This window comes from Cervus elaphus, chromosome 11 (assembly GCF_910594005.1).
Source record: "Cervus elaphus chromosome 11, mCerEla1.1, whole genome shotgun sequence".
Taxonomy (NCBI): domain Eukaryota; kingdom Metazoa; phylum Chordata; class Mammalia; order Artiodactyla; family Cervidae; genus Cervus; species Cervus elaphus.
The window spans coordinates 63,742,990-63,761,653 of NC_057825.1; the positions used below are offsets into that span (position 1 = coordinate 63,742,990).

Sequence of the window (18,664 nt, forward strand, 5' to 3'; positions counted from 1 at the left end):
TGTATATATATATGTGAAGGCATATGCATATATATGTATATCTATATGTAAATACAGAAATGGTGAGAACTTTACACTCTATTTGTAATGCATTAAGGGAATATAATTTTTATAGAAATCTTTTTAAACCTGTGGTAAAAATGAATATTCACTCCAGCTTATAACTTTTCAGCAAATACCAAAAATATGTAGTGGAGGCTCCATCCTGAGCAGCCTTCCCAAAGAGGTAATGTCTTTCTATCACTATTCTCAGTTCATTCTTCTCTCCAAAGACCTAACATGGTGAAATCTACCCAGCTCATCAACATGTATTATTATTTAGGGAGCAAAAACTTAAATACGCTACAGAATAAAATATTGTTCAAATCTTTCACGAAGGTAGCATAATGAAAATATTTACCTAAACTATGGAATAACTGAGGAGGACTTTCAGAATTACCACAGTCCAAACAGTGATCAGATCAACATCCATCAACTCTACTTTCCCATTCCACAATCACAGTTATATTTATAATGGTCAAATCTATTCATATCAGTATTAGAGCTATTGGTTGAACTTAGTGGCCCAATCATAAGTTAACATCGTCAATAATGTAATTGGACCAATGCTTAAGAATTTGTATGATGAATTTCCAGTTATACTACTATCAAAAAGTACTTTCAGGTTTCTAAATACTCTTTCATACTAATACATATTGCAATAGTGAAGAACAAAATTCACTGAGAACTTTAAATTAAAAAAACCCAAAACACTATCAATGAACATTTGACTTTTACATTCCTTGTGCTTAATCACTTAGTCTTGTCTGAATCTTTGCGACCCCATGGACTGTAGCCCACCAGGCTCCTCTGTCCATGGGGTTCTCCAGGCAAGAACACTGGAGAGGGCTGCCACTCCCTTCTCCAGAGGATCTTCCCAACCCAGGGATTGAACCCAGGTCTCCTGCACTGCAGGTGGATTCTTTACTGTCTGAGTCACCAGGGAAGCCCTTAATTAAAGCCAATGTCCCATTAATATATATTTTTAAAATGCCCATTGATTCATTAACAATGCTAATGGTGAAAAGTAATAAAATATTATTAAATTTCTGAGTGAAACCATTACTTTTTTAACCAAACTATCTTTGAAAAAAAATGCAGTGATTTCTCTTACTCTGATTAGTAGTTATATAAGCCAATTTCCAACCCCAAAAATTTAACCTATGATTCTTCCTAAAAGGAAGAAGGTATACAACTGACCCACTTGTTTCACTTTTTCAGTGGCCTACCTTAAACTAGAGTGGGTTTTAATTGCCCTCGAAAATTATCAAGACCCTCTACATTACATGGTCATTGGTCCTTTTAATAGAAAAGGCAATAATATACAGTTGTTTGCACCAACAAAAACTCATTAGAAAGTATCAGTTTAGGGTAACAGTTCAACAGCCATTAACAAGTGCAAATGTCTAACTGCCTTTTAGTGAAAATGTGGTCCGTTTGAAGCTGTTTAAAAATTATTTGTGTGGTTTAGTGTATTTGAAAATACTTTTGTGAACAAAGTTTATGAATAATATAATTTTGAAAGCCAAAGTTTTTCAATAGTCACCATTTTTTTTTTTTTTACTAGCATAACATTAGAATTGACTTTTTGTCTTGCTGACAGAGCAACTAAGAAAGTACAGTTGCATTGACCATATTGATTGTGAACAAAGCAACCATCAGTGGGGACTCCACACCATATATTTTCAATATTGACCTCCTACTTCCTTTTCCATGGCTTTCTGGGTCGGCTATTGGATTTGGACTGCAGTGTAATAAACAGCTAAGGTTTAATTAATGGTAAATGAATACAAGACATAGGTTATGACTTTAACTAATTAGGGAATTGTTGAATTAAGTCTGCCTTGGAATGCAAGGCAGTACAATCAATATCCAATAAAAGGACTATGTATGTAATTTACCTGCAAATGTGTTTCCAATACCATCAAAGTGAGTTTAAATAAGTAAGATATATGAAAGGTGACTAGGAGAGATTTCCACAAGTTAACACTTCATAGTTTCAGAAAAGACTTCCTTATTGTTGAGATGGTTATCTGCTAAAGCTCTGACAAGAGCACAATGAAAAACAGGAATCATTCTTCACACATGTACCTGCACCAAATCCAAAAGAGTTTCTAAAGCATAAAAATTCAGTTGTTGACTTTCAAGTTTGATGTAAACAAACTTGTACCTTAGGCTGCTCCAAATGAGCATCAAATTTTGCTTACTTGACATCTTTTACTCTTTTTTCACTTGTCAAAAGTCTGTATCTCTTCTCTCAGTTAGAAGAACATTTGTTGACATACAGGAATTCATTACTTTTGATAAAAAAATCTCACCAATGTTCTCATTCTTCAAACTGACCAGGCAAAAAGGTCATTTCATGGAGCCTTAAGACTTTGTTCTAATTATTGTGAAATAAAAAAAAAGAAACCTACCTACTCCCTTGTGGGCATCCAAGCTGGTAAACTCTATTGTCCCATTATGGCCTTTTTTTGGATTTTCCTGATACTGTTTGTGGTTCCCATTGGGACAATATCTGTAGGAAAGTCCATAATCTGCAAGATAAACCTGGAAGACGTGAACAGACAAATGAATAATGTTTTTGTCCTTTGAAAAGTTAACCTTTATAATTAAGTCTTAAGAAACTGATAGGTTAAGAGAACCTCAGATCTGTATTTTATTAAACCAAATGGTGCCTTCAGATAAAATAGATACAACTGGGGGCCATAACAATGAACTTTCTAACTTAAATCCTTACTTCAACATAGGCATATCTTGTTTCTGAGTTGACTTAGATTTTCATTCTTTTTATGCTGCTCTTAAATTCCCTTCCCTCTAGGTGGGCATGTAGATGTCATAAACCACAATATGTCTTTTTATCTGTATTCATACAGCTTATGAGGATCAGCCTTTTTTTTCTTAGTAACCCCTCCTTGTAACATAAAACTATTTCAACAGGGAGGGGAGAGGAGAACAATCTAAAAATAGTAAGCTAATATTACAGGAATCTCCATTAACAGGAAGCATAAAAACAGTGAACAGACTATAAGGGATAATGACTGTCAAAATTAAAAAAAAAAAAAAAATACCCAGCATCATGTTGTCCGTATTTAAGAATGGAACATCAATGCAGTACTTTTGGTCTTTCAGACCAATCCATATCATGACTGTTATCTTTGAAAGTCAGTCAGAATCTAAGCAGGGTATCCAAACAGAATATAGATTGTTGAAAAGTCAGATAGCAATTCAAATGAATTTTCCTAAGGTTACTTTCGGAGAGAAAAAGAAGGGAGGAGAGAAGTAGTTTTACAGATAAAGCATACACTGAGTAGGGAAGTGTTATGATTAGACGTTTATTCTAACATATATCAGACGGTGAAGAGTCAGTCTGCAATGCAGAAGACCTGGGTTCAATCCATGGGTTGGGAAGATCCCCTGGAGAAGGGAATGGCAACCCCCTCTAGTGTTCTTGCCTGGAAAAATCCCACAGACAGAGGTGCCTGGCAGGCTACAGGTCACAGTGGTGCTAAGAGTCATACACAACTGAAGTGACAGCATGCATGCACAGTCAGAATATTACACTTTCTACCTACATGTTACCATGATCCTCTCCCCTCTAAACCACTGAAAAAGAAAGCAGCTTCAACTTTCAAAATGGATTGTTTCACATGTATTTCTTTAAAATTGAGGGAATAAGGCAACACTTCACAATGTTCAGCTTTAAGACAATAAAGTACTAATATTATAATACAAATGGAATTTTAAAAGATACCTATTAAAAGAAAATTAAATTTTAATTGAAGTTGTTGGTTTCAGGACAGCGTAAGTAGAAGATATTCTGAACTTCAATATATAAACAACACAGTTTCCTTCATTTGCTGCGGAACACAGCTTGCTAGATTGTATGAAAACATGGTATTTCAGTTTTGTCTCTCACTCACAGATGCCATTTCTCAACATGGCTTCAGGAGTAACTGCCCAAAGTAACAGCACTTCAGAATCAGATGTAAAACTGGTTGCTTGCTTTCACTATTTATGATGCATTTTTATCTTTATTTGAGGACTAAATAGACTTCACTTTGCAAAGTAGACATCCTGAGAACATAGATATTGATAGCAAATGGAAAGGATCTCATTTAGTTCAACAGAGATATCAAAAGCTTTACAGATGAAAAAAAGCTAAGAGAATTCAGCACCACCAGACCAGCTTTACAACAAATGCTAAAGGAACTTCTCTAGGTGGGAAACACAGAGAAGAAAAAGACCCTCAAAAACAAACCAAAAACAATTAAGAAAATGGCTATAGGAACATACACAGTGATAAATACCTTAAATGTAAATGAACTAAATGCTCCAACCAAAACACATAGACTGGCTGAATGGACACAAAAACAAGTCCTGTATGTATACAAGATATCCACTTCAGATCTAGGGACACATACAACCTGAAAGTGAGGGGATATAAATAGATAAACCATGCAAATGGAAATCAGAGGAAAGCTGGAGTAGCAATACTTGTACCAGATAAAAAAGACTTTACAAAGTAAAGACTGTTACTAGAGATAAGGAAGGACATCACATAATGATCAAGGGATCAATCCAAGAAGAAACAAAAATTATAAATATTTATGCACCAAACATAGGAGCACCTTAATACATAAGGCAAATGCTAACAGCTATAAAAGGGGAAATTGACAATAACACATTAATAGTGGGGGACTTTAAGACCCCACTTACATGAGTGGACAGAAAATACATGGACAGATCATCCAGAAAGAAAAAACAAAAAAGAAAACACAAGCTTTAAATGACACAATAGACCAGATAGATTTAACTGATATTCATAGGACATTCCACCCGAAAGCAGCAGAGTACACTTTTTCTCCAGTGCACACAGAACATTCTCCAGCATAGATCACACACTGGGTCACAAATCAAGCCTTAGAAAGTTTAAGAAAATTGAAATCGCATCAAATATCTTTTCCATAATGCTATGAGATTAGAAATCAATTACAGGGAAAAAACAACCTATAAAAAAATCACAAACACATGGCAAAAAAACATGCACCATTAAATAACCAAGAGATCACTGAAGAAATTAAAGAGGAAATAAAAAAACTACATAGAAAAAAATGACAACAAAAACACAATGATCCAAACCTATGGGGTGTAGCAAAAGCAGTTATAAAAGGGAAGTTTATAGCAATTCAATCTCATTTCAAGAAACATCTCAAATAAACAATCTAGCCTACACCTAAAGCAACCAGAAAAAGATGAAGAGACAAAACCCAAAGTCAGTAGAAGAAATCATAATGATCAGAGCAGAAATAAACAGAAATGAAGAAAACAAGAGCAAAGGTCAATAAAACTCAAAGTTGGTCCTTAGAGAAGATAAACAAAATTGATAAACTTTTGGCCAAACTATCAAGAAAAAAAGGGAGAGGACTCAAATCAATAAAATTAGAAATGAAAAAGAAATTAGAACTGACACTGCAGAAATACAAAGGATCATAAGAGACTACTAAAAGCAACTATCTGCCAGTAAAATGGACAACCTGGAAGAAACAGACAAATTAATGGAAAGGTACAACTTTTCAAGACGGAACCAGGAAGAATTAGAAAATGTGAAGAGACCAGTCACAAGTAATGAAATTGAAACTATAATTAAAAATCTAAGAAACAACAGTCCAGGACCAGATGGCTTCACAGGTAAATTCTATCAAACATTTTAAGAGCTAACACCAATCCCTCTCAAACTCTTCCAAAAAATTACAGAGGGAGGAACACTCTCAAATTCATTCTGTGAGGCCACCATTAGCCGGACACCAAAACCAGACAAAGATATCACGAAAAAAGAAAATTACAGACCAGTATCACTGATGAACATAAGACACAAAAATTCTCAACAAAATATTAGCAGACAGAATCCAAGAGCACATTAAAAGGATCATACACCATGATCAAGTGAAATCTATCCCAGGAATGCAAGGATTCTTCAATATACACAAAGCAATCAATGTTAACACCATATTAACAAATTAGAAAATAAAAAAATGATCTTCTCAACAGATGCAGGAAAAACTTCTGACAAAACTTAACACACATTTATAATGAAAACTCTCCAGTAAGTGGGCACAGAGGGGATATACCCCAACATAATAAAGGCCATATATGACAAACCCACAGCAAACATCATTCTCAATGGTGAAAAACTGAAGGCATTTCCACTAGGATCAGGAATAAGACAAGGATGTCCACTCTTGCCACTCATATTCAACATAGTTTTAGGAGTCCTAGTCATGGCAATCAGAGAAGAAACAGAAATAAAAGGAATATAAACTGGAAAATTAGAAATAAAACTGTTACTATTGGCAGATGACATGATACTGTACATAGACAATCCTAAAGATGCCACTAGAAAACTACTAGAACTAACCAATGAATTTGGTAAAGTTGCAGGATACAAAACGCACAGAAATGTCTTGCATTCCTATACAATAACAATGGAAGATCAGAAAGAGAAATTAAGGGAACAATTCCATTCACTACTGCAACAAAAAGAATAAAATATTTAGGAATAAATCTACCGAAGGAAGCAAAAGAACTATATTCAAGAAAACTATAAAACACTGATAAAAGAAATCAAAAATGACACAAACAGATGGACAAATATACCATGTTCTTGGATTGGAAGAATCAACACTGTCAAAATGAATGTACTACTCAAAGCAATCTATAGATTCAATGCAATCCCTATTAAAGTACTAACGGCATTCTTCACAGAATTAGAAGAAAAATTTTACAATTTTTATGGAAACACAAAAGACACCAAATAGCCAAAGCAATATTGAAAAAGAAAAACAGAGTCAGAGGAATCAGGCTCCCCAATTTTGAACTATAATACAAAGCTACAGTAACCAAGATAGTATAGTATTGGCACAGAAACAGAAATGTAGACTAATGGCACAGGATAAAAAACCCAGGCACTCATGGTCACCTAATCTATGACAAAGGAGGCAAAAATGTCTGAAAATGCATTAAAGACCTAAGCGTAAGACCAAACATTATATAACTCTTAGAGGAAAACATAGGAAAAACACTTTGACATAAACCACAGCAAGATCTTTTTTGACCTACAAAAATAAACAAATGGGACCTAATAAAACTTAGAATATTTTGCACAGCAAAGGAAACCATAAACAAGAGGAAAACATAACCCTTAGAATGGGAGAAAATATTTGCAAATGAAGCAACGGACAAAGGATTAATCTCAAAAATATACAAACAACTCATGGAGCTCAATACACAAAAGCTTCCCGGGTGGCACAAGTGGTAAAGAAGCCACCTGCCAATGCAGGAGACTTTTAAGAGACATGGGCTTGAACCCTGGGTTGGAAAGATCCCTTGGAGGAGGGCATGGAAACCCACTCCAGTATTCTTGCCTGGAGAATCCCATGGACAGATGAGCCTGGTGGGCTACAGACCAGGGGTTGCAAAGAGTTGGGGAGAACTAAAGAACTAAAGAGCTCAGCATACAGCACGCACATAGAGATCAACACAAAAAACAAACAACCCAAGCAAAAAATAGGCCTAAGATCTACATAGGCATCTCTTCAATGAAGAAATACAGATGGCAAAGGCACATGAAAAGATGCTCAACATCATTAATTATTAGAAAAATACAAATCAAAACTACAAAGAGGTATCACTTCAAACTGGTCAGAATGGCTATCATCAAAAAATCTACAACCAGTCCATGGAATTTATAAATAATATACAAAATGTACAAAATCTATACAGTCCATGGAATTCTCCAGGCCAGAATACTGGAGTGGGTAGCTTTTCTCTTCTCCAGGTTATCTTCCCAACCCAAGGATCAAACCCAGGTCACCCTCATTGCAGGCGGATTCTTTACCAGCTGAGCCACAAAGGAAGCCCAATTAATAGAAAAATACCAATCAAAACTACAATGAAGTATCACCTCGCACTGGTCAAAATGGCCATCATCAAAAAATCTACAAACAATAAAATGCTGGACAGGGTGTGAAGAAAAGGGAACCCTCTTGCACTGCTGGTGGAAATGTAGATCGATACAGTCACTGTAGAGAACAGTACGGAGGTTCCTTAAAAAACTAAAAATAGAACTACCACATAACCCAGCAATCCCACTACTGGGCATATACCTTGAAAAACCATAATTCAAAATGACACATGTACCCCAGTGTTCATAGCAACACTATTTACAAGAGCTAGGCCAAGGAAACAATCTAAATATCCATCTAAAGATGAACAGATAAAGATGTGGTACACATATACAATGGAGTATTACTCAGCCACCAAAAGAAACAATAAAGACATGTAGAGACATGAATGGACCTAGAGTTTGTCATACAGGGTGAAGTAAGTTGGAAAGAGAGAAACAAGTATCTTATATTAATACATACATGTGCAATCTACAAAAACAGTGCTGATGAAACTATTTCCAGGGTAGGAATAGAGACAGATGTAGAGAACAGACGTGTAAGCACATGGCAGACAGGGAAGGGGATAGCGGGATGAACTGAGAAATTAGGATCGACATGTGTAAAACAGATAGCTAGTGGGAACCTTTAAAAAAACACAAGACACTCAGCTTGGTGCTCGGTGGTGACCTAGATGGGTGTGATGGAGAAAGGGTGGGATGGAGGTCCAAGACGGAGGAGATATATTTATACATAGAGCTGATTCACTTCATTGTACAGCAGAAGATAATATAGCATTGTAAAGCAATTATATTCCTATGAGATTCTTGTTAGGTAGAGTAATCTTGGTTGTTGGTTCTTCCCTTTCATCACTTTTAATACATCCTGCCATTCCCTTTTGGCCCACAGAGATTTTGCTGAAAAATCAGCTAATAGCCTTAATGGGGATTCCCTTGTATGTTATACAGTTTTGTTTTGTTCTCTTACAACTTTGTGAGACAGGTAGGGAAAATGTATTTAACAGATGAACAATAATATGATACACCCAAATAATGCAAGTCATCCAACACTCATTAAATTCAGCTTCTACAAAACATTTTATTGTTTCAGTGAATTTTTCGGCTGTCCCCCCCCTCAAAAAACACCTAATCTATACTAATGCTTTCAAGGATTTTCAATTATTTTATTATTAAAAAGGTAGTGTAGTAGCCATGGAGACACAACCTCATTAAGAAAGAACTGGGCTTTCACCTGTGAGGAGTGCAATCATCTGACAACCTCCAGAGGCAGCGCCACTAGGAACCAGCACAGCATGTGAGCCAAAGCCACTCTCTCCCCTGGCAGCTCCTACTAAAGAATGATCATGGCGGGACAGCTGTGTGGCCATTTTTACTCAACTGGAGACTCTTCAAAGGGGACCCGTTAGCTCTGGTGCTCCCTAATTGGCTGAGATTTTGTCGGAATGTATCACAGTCTGAGCTCTCCCTGCCCAATCTTCCCGTCTCCTTTTCTTTCATAGGTGTCATTACAACATCCCACTCTGAAAGCTTTCCTTGTCCAAACCTGCTTCCTCTCCTTTTATCTTTCTATTGTGCTAAGTCACTTCAGTTGTGTCTGGCTCTTTGCGATCCTATGGACTGCAGCCCACCAGGCTCCTCTGTCCATCTGATTCTCCAGGCAAGAATACTGGAGTGGATTGCCACGCCTTCCTCCAGGGGATATTTCAGATGCAGGGATTGAACCTGTGTCTCTTATGTCTCCTGCACTGGCAGGCGGGTTCTTTACTGCTAGCGCCTTTCTCTTATACAGGTACTATACTCCCTCCCCTCAATAAAGAGCTTGCACTCCTAATGCTGTCTCCTCATCTGTGTCTCTGAAAAGTGAATTTGACACAGATAGTAAATTACAGCCCTGATTAAAAGCACTAAACTAATAAAGATGAAAAACAAATTAGCCTTTGATGACCATGAAAATCATAACTTTTCCTATACTAAATAGATCTGCCTCAAAAATCAACTTCCTATTTTACCTAGCCAAATTTATAACCATAGTGCTAGGTTCGGGTTTCCTTGATAGCTCAGCTGGTAAAGAATACACCTGCAGTGCAGGAAATCCCAGTTTAATTCCTCGGTCAGGAAGATCCCCTGGAAAAGGGATAGGCTACCCACTCCAGTAATTCTTGGGCTTCCCTGGTGGCTCAGATGATAAAAAATCCACCTGCATTGTGGGAGACCTGGGTTTGATCCCTGTTTTGGGAAGATCCCTTGGAGAAGGGAAAGGTTACCCACTCCAGTATTCTGTTCTGGAGAATTCCATGGACTGTACAGTTGAGGCCAGGTTCTCAAGTTCTACATTTAACTAAATCTTTCCTTCCCTGTCCTTGCTTTCTTATGCTTATGGGATCTTATAACACTTATAACAAAGTTTTTCCAAATGGACCAGAGAAAGGAATGATTAAAGAGCAGCGTGTGATAACTTTTCCTTGCAGTGAATCACACCGGAAGGGCCTTTGTCTTCAGTTCGGCACCCCTCCAGGGACACCCCAAGGGCTCTTCTCCACTTCCTACTACCTCCTGGATTGACACCTCACACTTCCTAGATCCACCACTCATACCTGAATCCTATTCTGGTAAGTAGACCCTTTTAAACACAAGGCAACTCATTGGGTTTTCATTTGTGTTCATATGGATTTACTATTTAAAAATGTACAAAGATATTTAGCTTTTATTTATGCCTTGGTTCCACATGTATAGGCTATAAACTCCTACAGGACAATGATAATGATATATACATTTTTCTATCCATGATAGCACCTACTCCGAGGTCTTCTGCATAGGAAGCTTAAATGAAATTTTATTGATCTGACTTGATAGTAATAATTGGGCAAATAGAAGTAAATCCCTTTCAACAGCCACCTGAGTGCCAAGCATGATCAAATATGAAGAATCATACATTTTTAAAAGGAAAGAAAAACAAAATGAATGCATATGATTGAATACTTGCTATGCAAAGGCAATATGTGCTTTACAGAAGTCAAATTATTTAACCCTCATGACCCTAAGAGCAAACTATTTTAAGATACCTTGAGGATGAGAAAAGACAATGAGTGAATTTAGGTTCTCTGTGCAAAACAAATAAACCTACAGCAACTGGCAAAGTTGAGATCAGAATCTAAATCAGCTTAACCAGAATACTGAGATTTTTCCAATGCCCCACATAGAGGAAGGAGAGATGACACCAGCACATCTAGAAGTAACATCTACTCTGAAAAAAGCCTAACAGATTTTAAAATAATAATATTTTAGAGTAGGGGTAGAGACAGGTTATCTCCTAATTGGGAACTCAAAAAACAAAGTGACACTGAGATGGGCCTTGAAAAATATCTAAGATTTTTACGAATGGAGATAGGGAAGAGGAAATAAAACAAGGAAAACCAGGGCTGGATCAGTGTCTTCTGGGAGTGTAGAGGCTATTAGAAACACATTATAACCCAGGAGAAAAAAAGAGAAAAACAGTTATAATGAGTTTATAGGAAGCTTTGAAAACCATGCTAAGAAGCCGGGACACAATTTCTGCATGCAGAAAGATGTCACCAAAGTTTTTTTGGCAAGGAATAATATTATCAGCTCTGGCAGCAACATAATGGGGAAATGAAAGCAGAGAATCCATTTAAGAAAATAAGATAACAGTCCAGGCAAGAGACAGTGAGAGGCTGGAGTAGGGCACCAGTGAACAAAGAAAGAAGACAAAAAAGAGAACAGTAAGAGGACTGAGTCAAAAGTAACTCTAGAAACAGTGTGGCTAGTTGAGTGAGGATTCAATGACTTGGCAAAAAGAGAAAAGGAGGCAGAAGAGAAGATTCAGAAAGATAATGATTTACTCATCTTTCTATCAAAAGCAAACTGGCTGACTGATGGCTAACACACTAATGCCACTAGTTTCTGCTTCTCTCAGTTTATGCAGAACTGAGTGAGAGATTCACAGATGATGGAAAACATAAAGGACCCCCTTCCCATCAAGAGTCAAATCTGCTGCCTTCCTACTCCTCAAGCAACCAGGAAACCTAAGTACCAGGCAGCCAGAACAGCTCATATGGAAGCATTTTTCAACATCTGCATGACAGACAGCAAAGTGTGAGCTGGAGAAGTGGGTGCAAGAGACAACAGAGCTGGGACAGAAAAAAGATGTTAATGTGGACAAATGCCATTGCTCATTGAGATGTGACCACTCACTAAATCATATTACGACTTAACCCCCACTTTGCAGATTCACATTAAAGAGATGTGGATACAGCCCCAAAATGTGATTCAGTTTTCAAGAACTTAAATCTCTCCTATTGTAAAATCTAATCACCTTATCATAATTTAGACTATTTTATACAATTAAAGTCTTTTAAGTAGCATATCCTGTTGTAGCAAGAAATGTGTCTTAAACTCTCATCAGAGACTGATGGAAATTATACTATGGAGGGAGATAGTCACTATTCATGACTTTGTTTAATGGCAATTTAGAAAACGCTTTCAAAACTGTAAGAAAATATATAGACTTATTCAGCAACTTTACAGGCTCTTATAAAAAAAAAAGACAGCATTTATCTTATTTGAATAGCACATAATATTTTCCTATTCTCTCAACAAGATATCATAATGTGAAAATCTTCACAATAAACTAAATGCTTACTGACTAATGGAAACCACTACATGCCAAAAGGGGAATGAAGCATGGAATGAATAAGCAGCATGTTTATGTTCACAGAAGTCATTCATATCTACCAGAAACCTATATGCAGCCTCATAGATGCTACTACATTTTGATATAAATCTGCTCTTTTTATTCTTTTATTATACGGTACTTTTTTGTTTTTCCTCAACTTCCCTATCCTCCTGTTGCCATTAACACAACACTGCAGATGACACTGTGTCCTATTAATAACAGCCCAGACAATAGAATACGACTTTTAAAAGGTGCCAGGTTACTTTTCAAACATGGGATTTATTAGAATAAATATTAAGGTATATTTTTCAAAAGTACAGTTTGATCTTACATACTGTTTACATATACTTTATATGTTGGGTTTTTTTCTCCTCTTATATCTCACAACTACTTACTGGAATTTTATCTTTTTTTCCTTTATATTTAATGTTCACTGTGATTAAGAGACTTAAAGACACATCCATGAAGTTATCATGTGAAGAAAAAGCAGAAAGCTGTGCCTTTTCACTATCTCTTCATTCCATCTACTGTTCCATGATACCCAAGTCTATGACTCCTTGAAATGGGGCCATAAATTCAAGTATCATAACAAAACACTGAGTTACATTTAGGGATTTTCCTAATGATACTAGCATTTTGACCCTATAACCAATTATATTCCAACCTGCTCTCCTATTACAACCTGGTTCTTCAAGCAATATCTGGAAGCCTATTGGAGCCAAGATGGTTGGGCTATAACAATATGTTTTCCAGACTTTGGGGGGAAATTCCCTCAATAATACATAGGTTAACAATTGCCTCTTTGCTAAAAACACCACATTTGCAAAATGAAATTTTTTCAATTACAGTCAATTTCCAATTTGTTCTTCTGACACAAGTTCTCAATTATATGAAAGAATCTACAATACCTTCTCTTTCTGATTTCCAATTGATAGGAAAGTGCTTGTGTTTGTCCTTAAACAAAATAAACAAAGAGGATAATCTGAACTGCATCCAATTTACAATCCTCCTCTTTGTCTAAATCAAACAGAAGCTTAAGACTTTGCAATATGTTGATAAGCAGGCAAACATTATTAGCAGGCTGGTGGGGTCTGATTTCAGAACTTTCACAAGACAGGGGGAAACAGACTTCTGGGAGGCACAAAGTCTTGCGTGCACCAGGACCCAGGGGAAAGGAGCAGTGATCCCACAGGAGATTGAGCCAGACCTGCTGGTGAGTGTTTGAGGGTCTCCTGTGGAGGTGTGGGTTGGCAGTGTTCTGCTGTAGGGACAGGGGCACTGGCAGCAGCAGGCCTGGGAGGCATGTGTTGGCATAAGTCCTCTGAGGTTGCCATTAGCCCTACCGCAGAGCTTAAAGACTCCAGGACTGGGTTGCCTCAGGCCAAACAACTAACAGGGAGGAAGCACAGCCTCACCCATCAGACAACTCTATTAAAGATTTATTGAGTATGGGTCTGCCCACCAGAGCAAGACCCAGTTTTCGCCACAGCCAGTCCCTCCCATTAGGAAGCTTGCATAAACCCAGAGCCTACAGAATGAAAACCACAATGATAGAAAGCTAACCAAATGATCATGTGGACTACAGCCTTGTGTAACTTGATGAAGCGATGGGCGCTGCCATGCAGAGCTACCTAAAATGGACAGGTCATGGTACAGAGTTCTGACAAAACATTCACTGGAGAAGGGAATGGCAAACCACTCCAGTATTCTTGCCTCGAGAATCCTGTAAACAGTATGAAAAGGCAAAAAGACACGACACCAGAAGATGAGACTCCAAGTCAGTAGGTGTCCAAAATGCACTGGGAAAGAGTGGAAAAATAGCTCCAGAAAGAAGGGGAGACTGGGCCAAAGCAGAAACGATGCTCAGTTGTGGATGTGTCTGGTAGTGAAAGAAAAGTTTGATGCTGTAAAGAACAATATTGCACAGGAACCTGGAACATCAGGTCCATCAGTGCAGTTCAGTCGCTCAGTTGTGTCCGACTCTTTGCGACCCCGACTGCAGCATGCCGGGCTTCCCTGTCCATCACCAACTCCCAGAGCTTGCTCAAACTCATGTTCATAGAGTCAGTGATGCCATCCAACCATCTCATCCTCTGTCATCCCCTTTTCCTCATGCCTTCAATCTTTCCAAGAATCAGGGTCTTTTCCAATGAGTCAGTTCTTTGCATCAGGTGGCCAAAGTACTGTAGCATCAGCTTCAGCATCAGTCCTTCCAATGAATATTCAGAACTGATTTCCTTTAGGATTGACTGGTTTGCTCTCCTTGCAGTTCAAGAGACTCTCAAGAGTCTTCTCCAACACCACAGGTCAAAAGCATCAATTCTTCAGATTTAGGTATATGGTTCAGGTTAGGTCCATGAATCAAGGTAAATTGGATGTGCTCAAGCAGGAGATGGCAAGAGTGAACATCGACAGTTTAAGAATCAGTGAACTAAAGAGGAAGGGAAGGGGTGAATTTGATACAGATGACCATTATATTTACTACTATTGGGCAAGAATCCCTTAGAAGAAATGGAGTAGCCCTCATAGTCAAAAAAAAAAAGAGCCTGAAATATAGCACTTGGGTAGAGTTTCAAAAATAACAGAATGATCTTGGATTGGTTCCGAGGCAAACCATTCAGCATCACAGTAATCCAAGTTTATGCCCAACCACTAATACTGAAGAAGTTGAACAGTTGTGCTATGAAGAGCTACAAGACCTTCTAGAATTAACACGAAAAAAAAAAAAAAAAGATGTCCTTCTTATCATAGGGGACTCGAATGCAAAAGTAGGAAGTCAAGAAATACCTGGAGTAACAGGAAAGTTTGGCCTTGGAGTACAAGATGAAGCAGGGCAAAGGCTAACAGGGTTTTGCCAAGAGAATATACTGGTCATAGCAAACACCCTCTTTCAACAACACAAGAGACAACTCTACATATGGACATCACCAGATGGCAAATACCAAAATCAGACTGATAATATTCTTTACAGCCAAAGATGAAGAAGCTCTATACAGTCAGCAAAAACAAGACCTGGAGCTGTGGCTCAGATCATCAGCTCTTTATGGCAAAATTCAGGCTTAAATTGAAAAAATAGGGAAAAGCACTAAGCCATTCAGCTATGCCCTATATTAAACCCCTTATGACTATACAGTAGAGATGACAAATAGATTCAAGGGATTAGATCTGGTAGACAAAGTGCCTGAAGAACTATGGATGCAGGTTCATAACAATGAACAGGAGGCAGTGACCAAAACCATCCCAAAGAAAAAGAAATGCAAGAAGGCAAAGTGGTTGTCTGAGGAGGCCTAACAAGTAGCTGAGAAAAGAAGAGTAACAAAAGGTAAAGGAGAAAGGGAAAGATATACCCAACTGACTGATATACCCAAATCTGAATGCAGAGCTCCAGAGAATAGCAGAGAGATAAGAAACCCTTACTAAGTGAACAATGCAAAGAAATAGAAGAAAACAACTAGAGATACAAAGGGGATATTTCATGGGAAGATGGGCACAATCAAGGACAGAAATGGCAAGGACCTAACAGAAGCAGAAGAGATTAAGAAGAGGTAGCAAGAATATATAGAAGAACTATACAAAAAAGGTCTTAATGACCTGGATAACCACAATGGTGTGGGCACTATCTAGAGCCAGGCATCATGGAGTGTGAAGTCAAGTAGGCATTACTTAAGCATTACTATGAACAAAGCTAGTGGAGGTAATGGAATTCTAGTTGAGCTATTCCAAATTCTAAAAAGATGATGCTGTTAAAGTGCTGCACTCAGATGCCAGTAAGTCTGGAAAACTCAGCAGTGGCCACAGGACTGGAAAAGGTCAGTTTTCATTCCAATCCCAAAGAAAGGCAATGCCAGAAAATGTTCAAGTGAAAGCCGCTCAGTTGTGTCCAACTCTGCAATGCTATGGACTATAGCCTGCATGCTTCTCTGTCCATGGAATTCTCCAGGCCAGTATACTGGAGTGGGTAGCTATTCCCTTCTCCAGGGGTTCTTCCCAACCCAAGGATCAAAGCCAGGACTCCCACACTGCAGGTATATTCTTACCATCTGAGCCACCAGGTAAGCCAAAGAATACTGAGTGGGTAGTCTATCCCTTCTCCAGCATATCTCTCGACCCAGGAATCGAACCATGGTCTCCTTCATTGCAGGCAGATTCTTTACTAGCTGAGCTACCAGGGAAGCCTGAAGAATGTTCAAACTACTATACAATTGCACTCATTTTACATGCACATAAGGTAATAAAATCTTTCAAGCTAGGCTTCAGCAACATGTGAACCAAGAACTTCCAGATGTACAAGCTAGATGTAGAAAAGGCAGAGGAAATCATCAATATCACTGGATCATAGAAAAAGCAAGGGAATTCCCAAAAAACATCTACTTTTGCTTCATCCACTACACGAAATACTTTTACTATGTGGATCACAACAAACTGTGGAAAATTCTGAAAGAGATGGGAATACCAGACCACCTTACCTGCCTCCTAAGAAACCTGGATACTGATCAAGAAGCAACAGTTAGAACCAGACATGGAACAACAGACTGGTTCAAAATTGAGAAAGGATTATGACAGGCTATATATTGCTTTCCTGCTTATTTAATGCATATGTAAAGTACATCACGCAAAATGCTGAACTGGATGAATCACATACTGGAATTAAGATTGCCAGGAGAAATATCAACAACCTCAGATATGCAGATAATACCATCTAGTGACAGAAAGTGAAAGGGAACTGAAGAGCCTCTTGATGAACATGAAAGAGGAGAGTAAAAAAGTTGACTAAAAACTCAATAGTCAAAAAAGGAAGATCATGGCATCTGATCCCATTACTTCATGGCAAACAGACAGTGAAAAAGTGGGAGTGGCAGATTTTATTTTCTTGGTTTCCAAAATCACTGTGGACAGTGACTGCATCCACAGAATTAAAAGATACTTGCTCCTTGGAAGAAAAGCTATGACAAACCTAGACAGTGTATTAAAAAGCAGAGACATCACTTTGCCAACAAAGGTCTGTCTAGTCAAGGCTGTGGTTTTCCATTAGTCATGTATGGATGTGATCATACAGTTGGATCATAAAGCAGGCTGCACAATGAAGAATTGCTGCTTTCGAACTGTGGAGCTGGAGAAGACTCTTGAGAATCCCTTGGACAGCAAGGAGGTCAAGTCATTCCTAAAGAAAATCAATCCTGACTACTCATCGGAAGGACTGCTGCTGAAGCTGAAACTCCAATACTCTGACCACCTGATGAAAACAGCCAACTCATTGTAAAAGACTCTGATGCTGGGAAAGACTGAGAGCAGGAGGACAAAAGGGTGTCAGAGGATGAGACGGTTGGATGGCATTCAAGGGACATGAGTCTGAGCCAACTCCAGGAGATAGTGAAGAATAGGGAAGCCTGAAGTGCTATAGTCCATGGGTCACAAAGAGTTGGACATGACTTAGTGACTGAACAACAAAGCATTATCAGAGCTTGTATCTTTAACAGAAGATACAAAATAATAGCTGATATCAATTGACTGTGATTACTATATTATCAACATTCAGCAAACAAAGATCATGGCATCCAGTCCCATCACTTCATGGCAAATAGATGGGGAAACAGTGGAAACAGTGGCTGACTTTATTTTTCTGGGCTCCAAAATCACTGCAGATGGTGACTGCAGCCATGAAATTAAAAGACGCTTACTCCTTGGAAGGAAAGTTATGACCAACCTAGACAGCATATTAAAAAGCAGAGACATTAATTTGCCAACAAAGGTCCATCTAGTCAAGGCTTGGTTTTTCCAGTGGTCATGTATGGATGTGAGAGTGGGACTATAAAGAAAGCTGAGCACCAAAGAATTGATGCTTTTGAACTGTGGTGTTGGAGAAGACTCCTGAGAGTCCCTTGGACTGCAAGGAGATCCAACCAGTCCATCTGAAAGGAGATCAGTCCTGGGTGTACACTGGAAGGACTGATGCTGAAGCTGAAACTCCA

The 18,664-nt window shown here is 38.1% G+C and overlaps 1 protein-coding gene across 5 annotated transcripts in view; it reads right to left on the reverse strand.

Moving 5' to 3' along the window:
• The window catches only part of VRK2 (VRK serine/threonine kinase 2), a 100,757-nt gene that overhangs the window by 27,154 nt on the left and 54,939 nt on the right, over nucleotides 1–18,664 (reverse strand). For all 5 annotated transcript variants that reach the window (XM_043917946.1, XM_043917945.1, XM_043917947.1 and 2 more), the window contains one exon: nucleotides 2,457–2,589. In XM_043917946.1, the coding sequence (XP_043773881.1) occupies nucleotides 2,457–2,589 (133 nt within the window). The remainder of the gene's footprint in view (nucleotides 1–2,456; nucleotides 2,590–18,664) is intronic.